Genomic DNA, 18,190 nt, shown 5'->3' with positions numbered 1-18,190 from the left:
ACTTGTCTTGTCTTCGTGAAAATTACAGTTTACTAAATATTCTACAGCTGTAATGGCATCAATCAAATCAAACTTTATTTATATAGCACATTTCTTACAACAAATGCATTTCAAGGTGTTCAAAGTCATGGATTGAAAGACATGTGGCACTTAACATCCTTCCTCTTGGCAGGTGACCAGGGGATTCTCTACTACATGCAAATGCTTTCGTGGAGCTCATGAGTGTAGCCATGCAGCATATTTTGGCAGTTCACAATATCGACGTTACGGTGGTGGAATGCATGTGGAGGAAGCCAGCCATGCCCAACCAGGTGCAGTCAGTGGAGGACATGTACCCGGCTGAAGACTGCAACCCTCTGTTCCTGGAGCCCACAGAGGATGATTTTCAGAGGCAAAGGAACTGTCTCCGGGGCAGGTTCATTGCAATGGCATGTCTCCTTGAACCTGCGCCAGAAAAATAACTACCCTCCCTGTCATCCCTGTCTGTACCAGACATTAAAAAACAAAGGCACCTGGGGCACGCAGGCACCCTGGCTGGCATGCCACTGTCGGTTGAGTTGGACAGCGCACCAACCCCAACTGGCACACCATGAGGAGAGGGAGGATGATAGCCAGCAATTATGGAGCAGTGGTTAGTGCCAAATGCTTTACTCCGTCGCTGCTAAAAAGGGTCCTCAGATGACAGTTGTTGGATTGGGTGTTGTCTGTAATGTGGGGCACAGATAACGAAGAGGAGGGCATCAAGGAATTCAAAATGGCTACAGGGATGGATGTTCTTTGGGTCAAAGGGTCTGGGATCCTTAGTGCCTCACCGGATGGTCTGGTGGGCACCACAGCAGTGGTGGAGGTCAAGTGTCCCTATGGTGCAAGGGACCTTACCATTGAAGAGGCAGTGAGGTCAAAGGAGTTCTATATCAAGGAAAGAGGGTCTTACTGACCCTGTGAAGACCATCCATACTGGCACCAAGTCCAAGGTCAGCTCCACATCACTGGGAGGGACACCTGCTTCTTCATTGTGTGGACCACCAAGGACTCCATCATCATCCACATCCAGCGACCTCTGACAGACTCATATTGCTCCTATTTTCAGTACCTGTTTTCAGGGAAGCCAATGATCCAAAAATATTCCACATAGTTCATACAGACACACTAGGCCCCCAGAATAAGTTATATTACATACAGGTTTTGCTCAAAGTAGCCAACTAAAGTAATGTAGTTATCTTTATCATGGGCATAGTGGGAATGTATATTTGTGATGTTAGATACCTCAGAAGTGTGAGTTCCTTTTGAATTTTGAATATCTGTGATGTTCAAATTACTTTCGAGGCCCTGTGTTTTACTTGCTGAAGGTCATCCCTGCCTGTATCCGACATGGCTGGAAAACAAGTGAACAATGAATAAAGATCATACACAAACAATAGGCTCCTAGAATAGGTTATATTACATTTCAGTTTTGCTCAAGTAGCCAATTAAAGTAAAGTAGTTATTGTCTGAGGGATGATTTGAGGGTGGTATGAGGGATACACTCCTGTTGGACAGGAAAACAAAGAGACATTTGGCCAGCGGTAGGTCTGTTTCAATGCTGTATCACCATCTTTATCTGGACAGAACGCATTGTTTATCAAAACACAAACACACCTTGGACAATGTGACAAGTGGTCCCTCAACACCCAATCTTAAGTCATGAGAACCATACACAAACATAACAAACATACTGCACAGATATATCTACAAATGTAGATATTGTATTGTTGTATCACATTTGATGAGTTACTGACCTCTTCGTCCTAGCCCAACCGTCCGGCAGATGGCCATATTATTTACTTTACATAATGTCATCTGCGTCCAATGATGCGTATACACATCATTGTCTGCATCCAACTGGAATGTATGCATGCAGCCGGCTATCCTAGGTGGTCATGTCTAGATGGTATCCATCTTTTGTCAAATTTACGTCAAAAGTAGAAAACATATTTTTGTTTGAATTTTAGCTAACCCTAACCCTTTTCTGAACTTTAACCTAATTAACCTAACCTGCCACATTAATTGTCCTAACCTGCTGTGTAAGTTGTCCTAAACCTAATACAGAAAGTAAATTCTTACAAAAACTGGATCAATTGACCATCCTGGTTGAATATCAACCAATCAATCAACTATCTTTATAAAGCTCATTTTACATCAGCAGTTGTCACAAAGTGCTTATACAGAAACCGAGCCTAAAACCTCAAAGAGCGAGCAATGCAGATCTAGTAGCATTGTGGCTAGGAACAACTCCCTAGAAAAGCAGGAACCTAGGAAGAAACCTAAAGAGGAATGAGGCTCTGAGGGGTGGCCAGTCCTCTTCTGGTGGTGCCGGGTGGAGATTATAAAAGTACATGAGACACAGGGACATAAACGGCAGGTCCAGGAGATTGTAGCACGACAGGTTCCATAGTCGCAGGCAGAACAGCAGAAACTTGATCAGCAACACGACAAGGTGGTAGGTAGCAAGTCCGTGGAACAGGTCAAGGTTCCATAGCCGCAGGCTCGGGACACTTTGTTCCGCCCACAACAGACTACTGTAACCTTTAAAATTGCGCTGCCCATGATGTCACAGAAGCTATAATGGCACAGACAGAACAATTAGTATATACAGTACCAGTCAAAAGTTGACACACCTACTCATTCAAGGGTTTTTCTTTATTTTTTACAATTTTCTACATTGTGGAATAATAGTGAAGACATCAAAACTATGAAATAACACATATGGAATCATGTATTAGCAATTTTAGATTTTAGATTCTTCAAGTAGCCACCCGTTGCCTTGATGACAGCTTTGCACACTCTTGTTCTTCTCTCAACCAGCTTCACCTGGAATGCTTTCCCAACTGTCTTAAAGGAATTCCCACATATGCTGAGCACTTGTTGGTTGCTTTTCCTTCAATCTGCGATCCAACTAATTCCGAACCATCTCATTGAGTTGAGGTTGGGTGATTGTGGAGGACTGGTCATCTGATGCAGCACTCCATCATTGTCCTTCTTGGTCAAATAGCCCTTACACAGCCTGGAGGTGTGTTTAGTCATTGTCCTGTTGAAAATCAGATGGGATGGCGTATCGCTGCAGAATGCTTTGGTAACCATGCTGGTTAAGTGTGCCTTGACTTCTAAATAAATCACTGACAGTGTCACCAGCAAAGCAGCCCACACCATCACACTTCCTCCTCCATGCTTCATGGTGGGAACCACACATGCAGAGATTATCCATTCATCTGCTCTTTATCTCATAAAGACATGGTGGTTGGAACCAATAAATCTCTAATTTGGACTCATCAGACCAAAGGACAGATTTGCCCCAGTCTAATGTCCATTGCTCGTGTTTCCGGGCCCAAGCAAGTCCCTCTTATTGGTGTCCTTTAGTAGTGGTTTCTTTGCAGCAATTCGACCATGAAGGCCTGAAGGCATGTGTGGTCTTTGCTAGGTAAAGCCCCGCCTTAGCTCAGCTCACTGATCACCATAGCAACACCCACCTGTAGCACGCGCTCCAGCAGGTATACTTCACTGGTCATCCCCAAAGCCAACACTTCCTTTGGCCACCTTTCTTTCCAGTTCTCTGCTGCCAATGACTGGAACTGCAAAAATCACTGAAGCCTTACATCTTCCTCTCTAACTTTAAGCATCAGCTGTCAGAGCAGTTTACTCTACCTGTACAATCACTGTACCTGTACACAGCCAATCTGTAAATAGCACACACAACTACCTCATCCCCATAATCGTTATTTATCCTCTTGCTCTTTTGAACCCCAGTATCTCTACTTGCACATCATCATCTGCACATCACTCCAGTGTTAATGCTAAATTGTAATTATTTCACCTGCCTTACCTCCCTACTCTTCTACATTTGCACACACTGTATATAGATTGTTCTATTGTGTTGACTGTATGTTTGTTTATGTGTAACTGCCTTGTCGCACTGCTTTGCTTTCTTGGCCAGGTCGCAGTTGTAAATGAGAACTTGTTCTCAACTGGCCTACCTGGTTAAATAAAGGTGAAATTATTATTTATTTAATTCACAGTCTCCTCTGAACAATTGATGTTGAGATGTGTCTGTTACTTTAACTATGTGAAGCATTTATTTGGGCTGCAATCTGAGGTGCAGTTAACTCTCATGAACTTTACTCTGGGTCTTACATTCCTGTGGCGGTCCTCATGAGAACCAGTTTAATCATTGCGCTTGATGGTTTTTGCGATTTAAAGTACCTTTTGTACCTTGTCAGCTCGGGGATTTGAACTTACAGCCTTTCGGTTACTAGTCCAATGCTCTAACCACTAGGCTACCCTGCTGGCCCAATTTTTGAGCTGTTATTGCCATAATATGGACTTGGTCTTTACAAAATAGGGCTGTCTTCTGTATACCACCCCTACCTTGTCACAACACAACTGATTGGCTCAAACGCATTGTTAAGAATCCCTTTTGGCCCGACAATCTAGGGGAGATGGTAATGAGACCCGTAACAACTAATGCAAATTATAATAATTAAAAAGTAAAAGTGAGAACAAAATAACCACAGACAACTAAATTACCGTCAAACACATGGTTTATTAGAAAACACACGATAATGGGGGGGAGCAAGAAAAGGGGCTGAGCTGGACCCAAGGAAAGAAACAATAAGCATTCAAAAACAACCCTAAGCTAGACTAGCCTATTTCAACAGCTAACTAACCAAAAATACAGTGGGTGGTCCACCCAGTTCTAACTAGTGTTTTTAACTAAATTTACCTACGGGTAGTGTATGCTCATGGGCGACTTGTCGTAGTTCCCCCTTTTCCCACCAGCAAACAAACACCATAACCAAAAACAATACTCACAGGTGAGGACAGTGATATGGAGGTGCTCAATCAAAAGATAGCTCAATACATAAAGAGCGATAGAGAGACAGTAGGAGAGGGTGAAACAGCACGATCTACAGACATATGGCATTTACAGAGAGATTGAGCTCTAGAGCAAACAACTGACAGGGTTTTTAAACCAAGGGAAAGGAACTGTGATTGGGTAGGAAATAGGAGGAGGTGTGTCTTCTGATTGATGATTGATTGGTGACTGATTGGGGAGTGGTGATTTTCACCTGTGAAGGTGGAAGGAGAGAAAAGAACAGGATACATACACACACACACAGGATACCTGTATCCGTAACACGCATTAAGAAGGAAAGAAATATCCACAAATTAACTTTTAACAAGGCACACATGTTAATTGAAATGCATTCCAGGTGACTAGCTCATGAAGCTGGTTGAGAGAATTCCAATAGAGTACAAAGCTGTCATCAAGGCAAAGGGTGGCTATTATGAAGAATCTCAAATATAAAATATATTTTGATTTGTTTAACACTTTTTTGGTTACTACATGATTCCATATGTGTTATTTCATAGTATTTTCTACAATGTAGAAAACAGTAAAAAACTGGTACTGCATATGGACGCAGATGATGACGTAAAATGAATAATAGTGCCATCTGCCAACCGGTTGGGCTAGGCAATTCCACAGAAGGCTTTTCAAAAGACCAGAAACAGACTACCACCTTGGCTCACTCGTCTCCTCAATAAAACATGAAACAAAAGCAAATGATTTATGGTCATACTCGTAATGTATTTATTTAAAACATATTTATGGAAATGCTACAGTTCTTTACCTGGAACTTTGAAATCTCTTTCTGTTAAAATGTTGAGTAATCTTTGTGTGACCTCTCATTCTGGCCTTTATTCAGGACCAAATTCCCCTTCAGATTCTGAGCACACAAACAGCTCCATAAATTTAGCCACTCCCACCTCTCAGTTCAAGGAAAACGAAAGTGATCTCAGATATCATTCTGCTCAAGCTGTGTTTGTGTGCAACAAAATGGCAGAGGCCATTTTAAAAGACCAAGATCCGTTCTTTTGTTCAATATGCTTGGATCTACTAAAGGATCCGGTGACTATACATTGTGGACATAGCTACTGTATGGGTTGTATCAACGGCTGCTGGGATCAGGATGATCTGAAAGGAGTCTACAGCTGTCCCCAGTGCAGACATACCTTCACCCCAAGGCCTGTTCTGAACAGGAGCACTGTCTTGGTTGAAGTGGTGGAGAAACTGAAGAGGACAGGACCTCAAGCGTCACCTGCTCACTGTTATGCTGGACCTGAAGATGTGGAGTGTGATGTCTGCACTGGGAGAAAACACAAAGCTGTCAAGTACTGTCTGGTGTGTCTTGTCTCATACTGCGAGACTCATCTCCAGCCTCATTATGACTCGCTTGCCTTTAAGAAGCACAAGCTGGTCAAAGCCTCCACACAACGACAGGAGAAGATCTGCCCTCAACATGACAAACTGTTGGAGGTTTACTGCTGTACTGATCGGCAGTGTATCTGTCTGCTGTGTGTGATGGATGAACATAAAGGCCATGATATGGTGTCAGTTGCAGCAGAAAGGACTGAGAAACAGGTATAGAATGTTCTACTCTATATACAAATCAATTTACAAATACTGTACTTTGAATATAACAGAGGGTGTAAATATCATCAAATTAAAATCACCATATAAATAGTCTGGCATTTTGATAGATTTGAACAGTTAAGTGCCATTTAAGACCTGAAAAATATATGATGTCAAGGGAATATTGATACAGCAGAAAGATATATTCAACAAATTCCTCCTGGGTAGAACTTCCATTTTTACAGTGATCTCCTACAAGAGCTGAACTTAAACATTCATTAATTTGCTTTTAAGTTGACAACATTAAACTACTTATTCTGGCGACATGATGACCGATGCTTGACGTTGACGGGATGCTGATGTTGTAGTTTCAATGAGCAAGGCAGAGACAAAAAGCCTGATATGGACAGTGATGGTGCAGAGATGGCAGGAGCAGTGGAATATTGATACTAAGGGCAGGCATTTATTTCAAGTACAGAGGAAAGTTGGGGAGGGTGGCAGGAAGGGACAGAAGAAAGGAGGCTATTTTTACAAGATTAAGGGTGGGACACAGACGGTTGAATAAGACATTAAATGTGTTAGGAAAGCATCCAACAGGAAAGTGTGATTATTTGCCAGGAAACAGAGACAGTGGAGCATGTATTGCTACAGTGTGGGCAGTATCAGAGGGAAAGGGAGAGGCTGAGATATAATATGAGGGAGAAGGGAATACAGGAAATTAGTTTTAAAAGTATGTCGAGTAGAACGTCATTAGATAATAGTCTCAAATATTTTGTTATATTTTTTAAGAGCAATGGGCCTGGTAGGTAGGATTTAATTTCACCCTGTCTCTGGCCCACACTGAAGTACAGTAGGTGGTGGTAATGCACCATAACGTTGGTTGCCAACCGCCGATAAACCCCACCAAAAGAGAAAACAAGTAGCCTAACCGCAGGAGCTGTTGGCTAGAGCCAAGACCAGAGTAGGCACTTTTGCAACAGATTTTTGTGACGGAATTATCCTTAGAGTTGAAAATACGATGGAAACACGTTACACTTGTATCCAGTACAGAAAATGTAAGCAAAAAAATGACATTTTGTGTGCGCTACGTCATCATGTGCATATTTTTCTCCCCAGCATGTCAGTTTGGTAGAAACGACTGGAGGGAAATGTTTTTTTTTCTCTATGCAGATTTGAGAATATTCGCAATAAAATCTGTCGACAATTGATTGGAAACCTGGCTATAAACCAGGTTTCCATCCAACCTTAATAAGCGAGTAAAGTAGGCCCACATGTTGGATAAAACATTTAGACGGGCCTGATGGAAACAAGTTTTTCCGTTAATTTTCAAAATGTCGACTATACTAAATACGCTACACAAGGTGGGATCGTTTGTGTCGGTAAAATTTATTATGCGAGACATGGTCGGTTGAAAATATTGTATGCGCAATATTGATAAAATAGCCATCATATCAAAGTAAACTTTGAGAAACGCGATTACATGTTGTGTGGTCCCACTATGACTCGTTGGGGAAAGCATGCAGTTTATTATGCTACAGATTAAATCAGTTATGATGTATCTGGTGGAAGGAAATAAACGTAATGTTCTTATCCAATAAATATCGAGGGTCTTATTCTGATGACATGATCATCAATGCTTGGCTGCCGTTTGACAAATAAATGTAGGTTATACATGCGCTCAATATAACGCAACATTTTATTGTGATACATTTTTAAGTAGAGTTGAAAATGCAATAGAAACCCATTTAAATTGTATTTTTTAGTCGGTTCATGGGAATTGAACTGCAAAATGTATTTTTGTGGACACTATGTCATCCCGCACAGACTTTTATCTGCAACAAATACATTTGATGGAAACACCTCTGATGGGAAAATTAGCATATTGTTTTTATGCAAATTTGTATGTATATATATTCACGTAAAAATGTGTCGCCAATTGGATGGAAACCTAGCTACAATCACAAATTAAATTAGTGGATATGATTTGTCATCTACACAGAAACAGTTGGGTAAAATACAGCAGCAGTACCACCAGAGAATCCAGGAGATGGAGAAGGAGGTACAGGAGTTTAGGCAGGCTGTGAAAACACTCACGGTGAGTTGTCTATTTATTCTACTACTTCCCATATCTAACCAATTTGTATGGAGAGTCTGGAAATCTTTTGGGGTATAGCCTTTCAGCTTCTAGGTTTCTAGGGCACTTGGCAACTCACTTGGCAATTCAGTCAGGGCTCTCCTGACCCCGCAGTCGATCAGTGAGGAGCTCATTAAGGACCAGTGGGCCACATTCCAATCCCACTCAGACCCAGTTGGGAACAAGCTTTCTGGGGTCCTGATGAGAGGTGAGTGGCTGGTTGAAATATACTCTCTTTTCTCTACCTTAACAGCGCTCTGCACAGGTGACAGTGGATGCGACTGACAGGATCTTTATTGAGCTGATCCGCTCCATTGAGCGAAGGCGTTCTGAGGTGAAGGAGCTGATCAGATCTCAGGAGAGGATTGCAGGGAGTCGGGTTCAGGGACTCCTGGACCGACTAGATCAGGAAGTCACTGAGATGAAGAGAAGAGATGCTGAGCTCAGGCAGCTCTCAAACACAGAGGATCACATCTATTTCCTTCAGGTGACATCATTGGCTTCATACCTACACTGTACACATAGTTCCTAAGTTGCCATCTAAGTGAAACTTTCTCGAGACTAGTGATTTTCTTGTCTGTTTCCACTGTAGAGTTTCCAGTCACTCTCTGTCCCTCCTGGTTCTGAGGCCCTACCCAGCCCCACTTTCAATCCACACATTTCTTTTGAACTGGTGAAAAAATTGGTTTCTGGACTGAAAGTGCAACTGGATGGTATCTGCAAGGAGGAAATAGACAAGATATCTGAAAATGGTAAGGCAAAGAGTAGACCATGTATTTATGAAGATCACACAAGAAATATGTGACTGAATAGTAGTGACATTTCGAACGTTTGTGTGTCCATAGTGATGAAAGTGCAAATTGTTCGACCTCTGGAGCCCAAGACCAGAGAGGAGCTCTTAGAATGTGAGTCACAGGATGTTTTCTCATACTGCCCACATCATGAACACACATGACCCCCCCCCACACACACACACACAATATATATATATATCTCTCTTTTTGTCTTCTTTTTTTTGTCAATTCACTCAGATTCCTACGAACTCACGGTGGATCCTAACACAGCATGTGGAACACTGCATCTGTCTGAGAAGAACAGCAAGGTGACATGGAGTGAAGGGGAGACTCAAGCCTATCCTGATCATCCAGACAGATTTACCCACTATGACCAAGTGCTGTGTAGAGAGGGTTTATCTGGAAACTGCTACTGGGAGGCTGAGCTTCGAGGCTGGATTACTGTGGCAGTCTCATATGTGGCTCTTGTGAGGAAAGGAGAGGGTAATGAGTGTAGGTTTGGAGGTAATGATCATTCTTGGAGTTTGGAATGCTCTCCCACCAGTTGTTCTTTCCTTCATGATAATGTTAAGACTAAAATACGATCCCATTGCACCTCCAGAGTAGGAGTGTACCTGGACTACAAGGCAGGAACTCTGTCCTTTTACAGCATTTCTAAAAAAGTGACCCTCCTCCACAGAGTGAATAACACATTCACTGAACCCCTCTATCCTGGGTTTGGGGTTGGTTTGGAATCATCTGTGAGGATAATGCTTCCCATGCAGTCAACATGATTTTTCTGTGTTTTTATATGTATTTCCACACTATGAGGTTAGAATAATACTGTGAAATTGTGAACTGCATCTCAGTGCGAGGCGTCACTACAGACCCTGGTTTATTTCTAGCCTGTATCACAGCCGGCCGTGATTAGGAGTCCCATAGGGCAGCTCACAATTTGCCCAGCGTCATCCGGGTTAGGGTTTGGCCAGGGTAGGCCGTCATTGTAAATAAGAATTTGTTCTTAACTGACTTGCCTAGTGAAAAAAAGGTTGAATTAAAAAATATATATAAACAATTTTAGTATAAGAGTTGTTTGAAAAGACCTGACATTTCAGCCTGTTTTGGGGGAATGGAGTTTTGGCCTGCCTGGTGTTATCTGCAGCTCTTACACTATAAAAGGGCATCATCATAATTTTCACACTATTATTCCATCCTCATAGTATGGAAATATAAACACTGAGTGCACAAAACATTAGGAACATCTTCCTAATATTGAGTTGAACCCACCTTTTCCCTCAGAACAGCCTCAATTCGTTGGGGCATTGACTGGAAAGTGTTCCACAGGGATACTGGCCCATGGTGATTCCAATTCTTCCCACAGTTGTGTCAAGTTGGCTGGATGTCCTTTGGGTAGTGGACCATTCTTGATACACACAGGAAACTGTTGAGCGTGAAAAACCCAGCAGTGTTTTTAAAATGTAATTCAGTCTGGTATGAGAACGGTAGCCCCTAACTGCAAAAGCAGGGTGTCTGCGGAAAGCCTAGGTATGACTTACTACCATATATGGGCATACATATTTATAATGCAGGCTGAGCCGATGACCTCATTTCAAGATGGCTGCTAACTACATTCCGGTTAGCATTGTGAAGCATAAACAAAATTATCACAGAATACGTTGATACACACCAAAAGCCTGGACTCCACAGCTCATGAGGATATCTTATTTGTCTCCCCGTGACCTACCGTTTAGGATCACCAGCCACGAGAATCAAAATGTTGATTTTACACAACGTTTTTACCAAACATCTTACAAAGTAAACTCAATTTGGTCTGTGTTTACGCTATAGCGACACGGGGAAGGGGGGGGTGTATCAAATGAATGCTTAGGTTGGTAGGAACAAAGCCTATTGCCAATGTTATCGGATGTATTACTTAATGTCAACATCGAATGTCCACTGAGTGACTATCTTTGCGCATCAAAAAGATGATGTTGCCTGCTTACGTGCTGTAGGCATCCATATCCGCTGTATGTCACCCGACACCACCACAATGTTTCAGAGGTTGGTGTCGTATAATTTATTTTATAGTGAACAATAACTTTTGGGCACATCCAGTGTGCAAAAACAGTGCAAGTACCACATTCGGACACTTTGGAGAAGTTGAAAGAACCCTTGAATGTACCCTGGATACGCCATAAAACCACAATGTTTGAGTGAGGTTGATATGGTAGAAAATCTGTTTTTTTTAACGGAATAAATAGCATTTAGGGATTGCAATTATGTAATAGCACTGGAAATGTCTAATATACATTTATATGCCACTTTGGAGAGGTTTAGGTAAAGTTGGAAACATCCCGTGACCACACCTTGTCTATTTCTAGTTGTCTATTAATCCCATTTTTTTCTCATATGGTTCACATGTTGTGGAAGCCATCTGTGTTTCCAGCTCTAGTCATCAATAATTAACCTATGGCTTGTCAATAAAAGATTACTTTCAAAATTAAAAAGGTTATTTTGTGTGTGCTTGATCTTGTGTATTCTGAACCATGCAACTCCTATCTTTCCTCAATCTCCCAGATGTCTTCTTTCCAAATATAGCAACTGTTTGTATGTCATAATCATGTCATTACACATTAATAGCAGTTACTATTGGGTATGTCTATTTAGGCGGAAATCTACATTTTGCCATGACATTTAAGAGTTAAATGTCTCCTCCCCTTCATCTACACTGATTGAATTGACATCAATAAGGGATCATCGCTTTCACCTGGATTTACCTGGTCAGTTTGTCAGGGAAAGAGCAGATGTTCCTAATGTTTTCTGCATTCAGTGTATACAATACTGAAAATCCCAATTTTGACTGCACTGGGCCTTTAATAGACCAATAAGAAAGAGTTCTGCTCCTGAGCAAGGCAGTTAACCCACTGTTCCCCAGGCACCAAAGATGTGTCATGCAGGTGAATGAGGACCCAAAAGCGACTTGGCGAAAACAGAGTCTTTAATCCAGAAAAGTAATTCTACAAACATAAGACATAATTCCACTCGTAATGACGAGAACAGACTGGAGACTCGATCAAGAACTGCAGGTTGCCTCGGGAAGGCACTTGAACCTAGCAGACTCAGACACCTGCTCTCCACGCAGCATCTGAGGGAAACACGACACGACAGGGCGATACACAGACACAGCACGGTGAACAATAGACAAGGATCCGACAGGGCAGGAACGGAAAACAAGGGAAGAAATAGGGACTCTAATCAGGGGAAAAGATAAGGAACAGGTGTGGGAAGACTAAAATGATTGATTAGGGGAATAGGAACAGCTGGGAGCAGGAACGGAACGATAGAGAGAAGAGAGAGAGGAAGGGAGAGAGAAAAAGGGGAACGAACCTAAAAAGACCAGCAGGGGGAAAATGAACAGAGGAAAAGCAAAATGACAAGACAATCTAAGACAAAACATGACAGTACCCCCCCACTCACCGAGCGCCTCCTGGCGCACTCGAGGAGGAATCCTGGCGGCAACGGAGGAAATCATCAATGAGTGAACGGTCCAGCACGTCCCGAGACGGAACCCAACTCCTCTCCTCAGGACCGTAACCCTCCCAATCCACTAAGTATTGGTGACCCCGTCCCCGAGAACGCATGTCCATGATCCTACGTACCTTGTAAATAGGTGCGCTCTCGACAAGGACGGGAGGGGGAGGGAAGACGAACGGGGGTGCGAAGAAAGGGCTTGACACAGGAGACATGGAAGACAGGATGGACGCGACGAAGATGTCGCGGAAGAAGCAGTCGCACAGCGACAGGATTGACGACCTGGGAGACACGGAACGGACCAATGAACCGCGGAGTCAACTTACGAGAAGCTGTCGTAAGAGGAAGGTTGCGAGTGGAAAGCCACACTCTCTGGCCGCAACAATACCTAGGACTCTTAATCCTGCGTTTATTGGCGGCTCTCACAGTCTGTGCCCTGTAACGGCAAAGTGCAGACCTCACCCTCCTCCAGGTGCGCTCACAACGTTGGACAAACGCTTGAGCGGAGGGAACGCTGGACTCGGCAAGCTGGGATGAGAACAGAGGAGGCTGGTAACCCAGACTACTCTGAAACGGAGATAACCCGGTAGCAGACGAAGGAAGCGAGTTGTGAGCGTATTCTGCCCAGGGGAGCTGTTCTGCCCAAGACGCAGGGTTTCTGAAAGAAAGGCTGCGTAGTATGCGCCCAATCGTCTGATTGGCCCTCTCTGCTTGACCGTTAGACTGGGGATGAAACCCGGAAGAGAGACTGACGGACGCACCAATCAAACGACAGAACTCCCTCCAAAACTGTGACGTGAATTGCGGGCCTCTGTCTGAAACGGCGTCTAACGGGAGGCCATGAATTCTGAACACATTCTCGATGATGATTTGTGCCGTCTCCTTAGCGGAAGGAAGTTTAGCGAGGGAATGAAATGTGCCGCCTTAGAGAACCTATCGACAACCGTAAGAATCACAGTCTTCCCCGCAGACAAAGGCAGACCGGTAATGAAGTCTAGGGCGATGTGAGACCATGGTCGAGAAGGAATGGGGAGCGGTCTGAGACGACCGGCAGGAGGAGAGTTACTCGACTTAGTCTGCGCGCAGTCCGAACAAGCAGCCACGAAACGGCGCGTGTCACGCTCCTGAGTCGGCCACCAAAAGCGCTGGCGAATAGACGCAAGAGTGCCTCGAACACCGGGATGACCAGCTAACTTGGCAGAGTGAGCCCACTGAAGAACAGCCAGACGAGTGGAAACAGGAACAAAAAGGAGGTTACTAGGACAAGCGCGCGGCGACGCAGTGTGCGTGAGTGCTTGCTTAACCTGTCTTTCAATTCCCCAGACTGTCAACCCGACAACACGCCCATAAGGAAGAATCCCCTCGGGATCAGTAGAAGCCACAGAAGAACTAAACAGACGGGATAAGGCATCAGGCTTGGTGTTTTTGCTACCCGGACGGTAAGAAATCACAAACTCGAAACGAGCGAAAAACAACGCCCAACGAGCTTGACGGGCATTAAGTCGTTTGGCAGAACGGATGTACTCAAGGTTCTTATGGTCTGTCCAAACGACAAAGGAACGGTCGCCCCCTCCAACCACTGTCGCCATTCGCCTAGGGCTAAGCGGATGGCGAGCAGTTCGCGGTTACCCACATCATAGTTGCGTTCAGATGGCGACAGGCGATGAGAAAAATAAGCGCAAGGATGAACCTTATCGTCAGACTGGAAGCGCTGGGATAGAATGGCTCCCACGCCTACCTCTGAAGCGTCAACCTCGACAATGAATTGTCTAGTGACGTCAGGAGTAACGAGGATAGGAGCGGACGTAAAACGTTCTTTTAGAAGATCAAAAGCTCCCTGGGCGGAACCGGACCACTTAAAACACGTCTTGACAGAAGTAAGAGCTGTGAGAGGGGCAGCAACTTGACCGAAATTACGAATGAAACGCCGATAGAAATTAGCGAAACCTAAAAAGCGCTGCAACTCGACACGTGACCTTGGAACGGGCCAATCACTGACAGCTTGGACCTTAGCGGAATCCATCTGAATGCCTTCAGCGGAAATAACGGAACCGAGAAAAGTAACGGAGGAGACATGAAAAGAGCACTTCTCAGCCTTCACGTAGAGACAATTCTCTAAAAGGCGCTGTAGAACACGTCGAACGTGCTGAACATGAATCTCGAGTGACGGTGAAAAAATCAGGATATCATCAAGATAGACAAAAACAAAGATGTTCAGCATGTCTCTCAGAACATCATTAACTAATGCCTGAAAAACAGCTGGCGCATTGGCGAGACCAAACGGCAGAACCCGGTACTCAAAATGCCCTAACGGAGTGTTAAACGCCGTTTTCCACTCGTCCCCCTCTCTGATGCGCACGAGATGGTAAGCGTTACGAAGGTCCAACTTAGTAAAGCACCTGGCTCCCTGCAGAATCTCGAAGGCTGATGACATAAGGGGAAGCGGATAACGATTCTTAACCGTTATGTCATTCAGCCCTCGATAATCCACGCAGGGGCGCAGAGTACCGTCCTTTTTCTTAACAAAAAAAAAACCCGCCCCGGCCGGAGAGGAAGAAGGCACTATGGTACCGGCGTCAAGAGACACAGATAAATAATCCTCGAGAGCCTTACGTTCGGGAGCCGACAGAGAGTATAGTCTACCCCGAGGGGGAGTGGTCCCCGGAAGGAGATCAATACTACAATCATACGACCGGTGAGGAGGAAGGGAGTTGGCTCGGGACCGACTGAAGACCTTGCGCAGATCATGATATTCCTCCGGCACTCCTGTCAAATCGCCAGGTTCCTCCTGAGAAGTGGGGACAGAAGAAATGGGAGGGATGGCAGACATTAAACACTTCACATGACAAGAAACGTTCCAGGATAGGATAGAATTACTAGACCAATTAATAGAAGGATTATGACATACTAGCCAGGGATGACCCAAAACAACAGGTGTAAAAGGTGAACGAAAAATCAAAAAAGAAATAGTCTCACTGTGGTTACCAGATACTGTGAGAGTTAAAGGTAGTGTCTCTGGGAAGATGACTACCATCTAAGGCAAACATGGGCGTAGGCTTGTCTAACTGTCTGAAAGGAATGTCATGTTTCCGAGCCCATGCTTCGTCCATGAAACAACCCTCAGCCCCCGAGTCAATCAAGGCACTGCATGTAGCACCCGAACCGGTCCAGCGTAGATGGACCGACATAGTAGTACAGGATCTAGATGAAGAGACCTGAGTAGTAGCGCTCACCAGTAGCCCTCCGCTTACTGATGAGCTCTGGCCTTTTACTGGACATGAATTGACAAAATGTCCATCAAATCCGCAATAGAGGCACAGGCGGTTGGTGATCCTCCGTTCCCTCTCCTTAGTCGAGATGCGAATACCTCCCAGCTGCATGGGCTCAGTCTCTGAGCCAGAGGAGGGAGATGGTTGCGATGCGGAGCAGGGAAACACCGTTGACGCGAGCTCTCTTCCACGAGCTTGGTGACGAAGATCTACCCGTCGTTCTATGCGGATGGCGAGAGCAATCAAAGAGTCCACACTGGCGGGAACCTCCCGAGAGAGAATCTCATCTTTGACCACTGCGTGGAGTCCCTCCAGAAAACGAGCGAGCAGCGCCGGCTCGTTCCAGTCACTAGAGGCAGCAAGAGTGCGAAACTCTATAGAGTAATCCGTTATGGATCGATCACCTTGGCATAGGGAAGCCAGGGCCCTAGAAGCCTCCCTACCAAAAACTGAACGGTCAAAAACCCGAATCATCTCCTCCTTAAAGTTCTGGTAATTGTTTGAACAATCAGCCCTTGCCTCCCAGATAGCTGTGCCCCACTCTCGAGCCCGGCCAATAAGGAGTGAAATGACGTAAGCAACCCGAGCTCTCTCGCTAGAGTATGTGTTGGGTTGGAGAGAGAACACAATATCACACTGGGTGAGAAAGGAGCGGCACTCCGTGGGCTGCCCGGAGTAGCAAGGTGGGTTATTAACCCTAGGTTCCGGAGGCTCGGCAGGCCAGGAAGTAACAGGTGGCACGAGACGAAGACTCTGGAACTGTCCAGAGAGGTCGGAAACCTGAGCGGACAGGTTCTCCACGGCATGGCGAGCAGCAGACAATTCCTGCTCGTGTCTGCCGAGCATGGCTCCTTGGATCTCGACGGCAGTGTTACGAACGTCTGTAGTCGCTGGGTCCATTCTTTGGTCGGATCCTTCTGTCATGCAGGTGAATGAGGACCCAAAAGCGACTTGGCGAAAACAGAGTCTTTAATCCAGAAAAGTAATTCTACAAACATAAGACATAATTCCACTCGTAATGACGAGAACAGACTGGAGACTCGATCAAGAACTGCAGGTTGCCTCGGGAAGGCACTTGAACCTAGCAGACTCAGACACCTGCTCTCCACGCAGCATCTGAGGGAAACACGACACGACAGGGCGATACACAGACACAGCACGGTGAACAATAGACAAGGATCCGACAGGGCAGGAACGGAAAACAAGGGAAGAAATAGGGACTCTAATCAGGGGAAAAGATAAGGAACAGGTGTGGGAAGACTAAAATGATTGATTAGGGGAATAGGAACAGCTGGGAGCAGGAACGGAACGATAGAGAGAAGAGAGAGAGGAAGGGAGAGAGAAAAAGGGGAACGAACCTAAAAAGACCAGCAGGGGGAAAATGAACAGAGGAAAAGCAAAATGACAAGACAATCTAAGACAAAACATGACAAGATGATTAAGGTAGCCCCCCACACACATTTCAGTTGTACAACTGACTAGGTATCCCTCTTTCCAATCACAGTAAAAGTTACTTAATTGTTACACAGAAATAATTTGATATTGAGATAAAAACAGCTGCATTGAACTTTTAAGTTAATACGTTTTTGTTTTATTGACATGGCACTTTATTTTACTTTTTGTTCATTATTGTCTGTTATTTTCTCTCATTGTAATATATACATCGATAGTCCTGTCAAACGTGTAAGCCTAATATTACGTATTAATCAAAACACTTTCTCTTTTATGGCTTCATTACTGTAAAATGTGATCTTTAAAAAATAAAAGCCATTAGTATGGCATTGGAATGGCTTTATAGCTGACTTATTTGACACAATTTCCACACACACATTTTAATATAAATATGACATGATGGTCCATGGATGCTCATATTAACAGATCAATGTAGTCCAGGGGTAGTCGGACCCCTGTGGGTACTTGGTCTTATCCACAGGGGTTACTTGAGAATACTCATGAGACTATAGGGTTACTGGTCAAATGCAATTGAGGAGGTACTTCAGGGGTATGCCTGGAAAGGACAAAATGTAATTAGTGG

General features: G+C 44.4%; 1 protein-coding gene across 1 annotated transcript; it reads left to right on the top strand.

Moving 5' to 3' along the window:
* Positions 1–5,829: 5,829 nt before the first annotated feature.
* On the top strand, positions 5,830–10,296 carry LOC124035442 (tripartite motif-containing protein 16-like). Its single transcript, XM_046348893.1, has 6 exons — positions 5,830–6,457; positions 8,448–8,543; positions 8,836–9,069; positions 9,175–9,334; positions 9,428–9,487; positions 9,614–10,296. Exons 1-6 carry the CDS (start codon positions 5,873–5,875, stop codon positions 10,147–10,149), a joined length of 1,671 nt encoding a protein of 556 aa, XP_046204849.1. The 5' UTR covers positions 5,830–5,872; the 3' UTR covers positions 10,150–10,296.
* The last annotated feature ends 7,894 nt before the right edge of the window (positions 10,297–18,190 follow it).

The sequence above is a fragment of the Oncorhynchus gorbuscha genome, linkage group LG01 (genome assembly GCF_021184085.1).
Source record: "Oncorhynchus gorbuscha isolate QuinsamMale2020 ecotype Even-year linkage group LG01, OgorEven_v1.0, whole genome shotgun sequence".
NCBI classification, from domain to species: Eukaryota; Metazoa; Chordata; class Actinopteri; order Salmoniformes; family Salmonidae; genus Oncorhynchus; species Oncorhynchus gorbuscha.
This window is presented reverse-complemented; position numbering and strand designations above follow the sequence as displayed.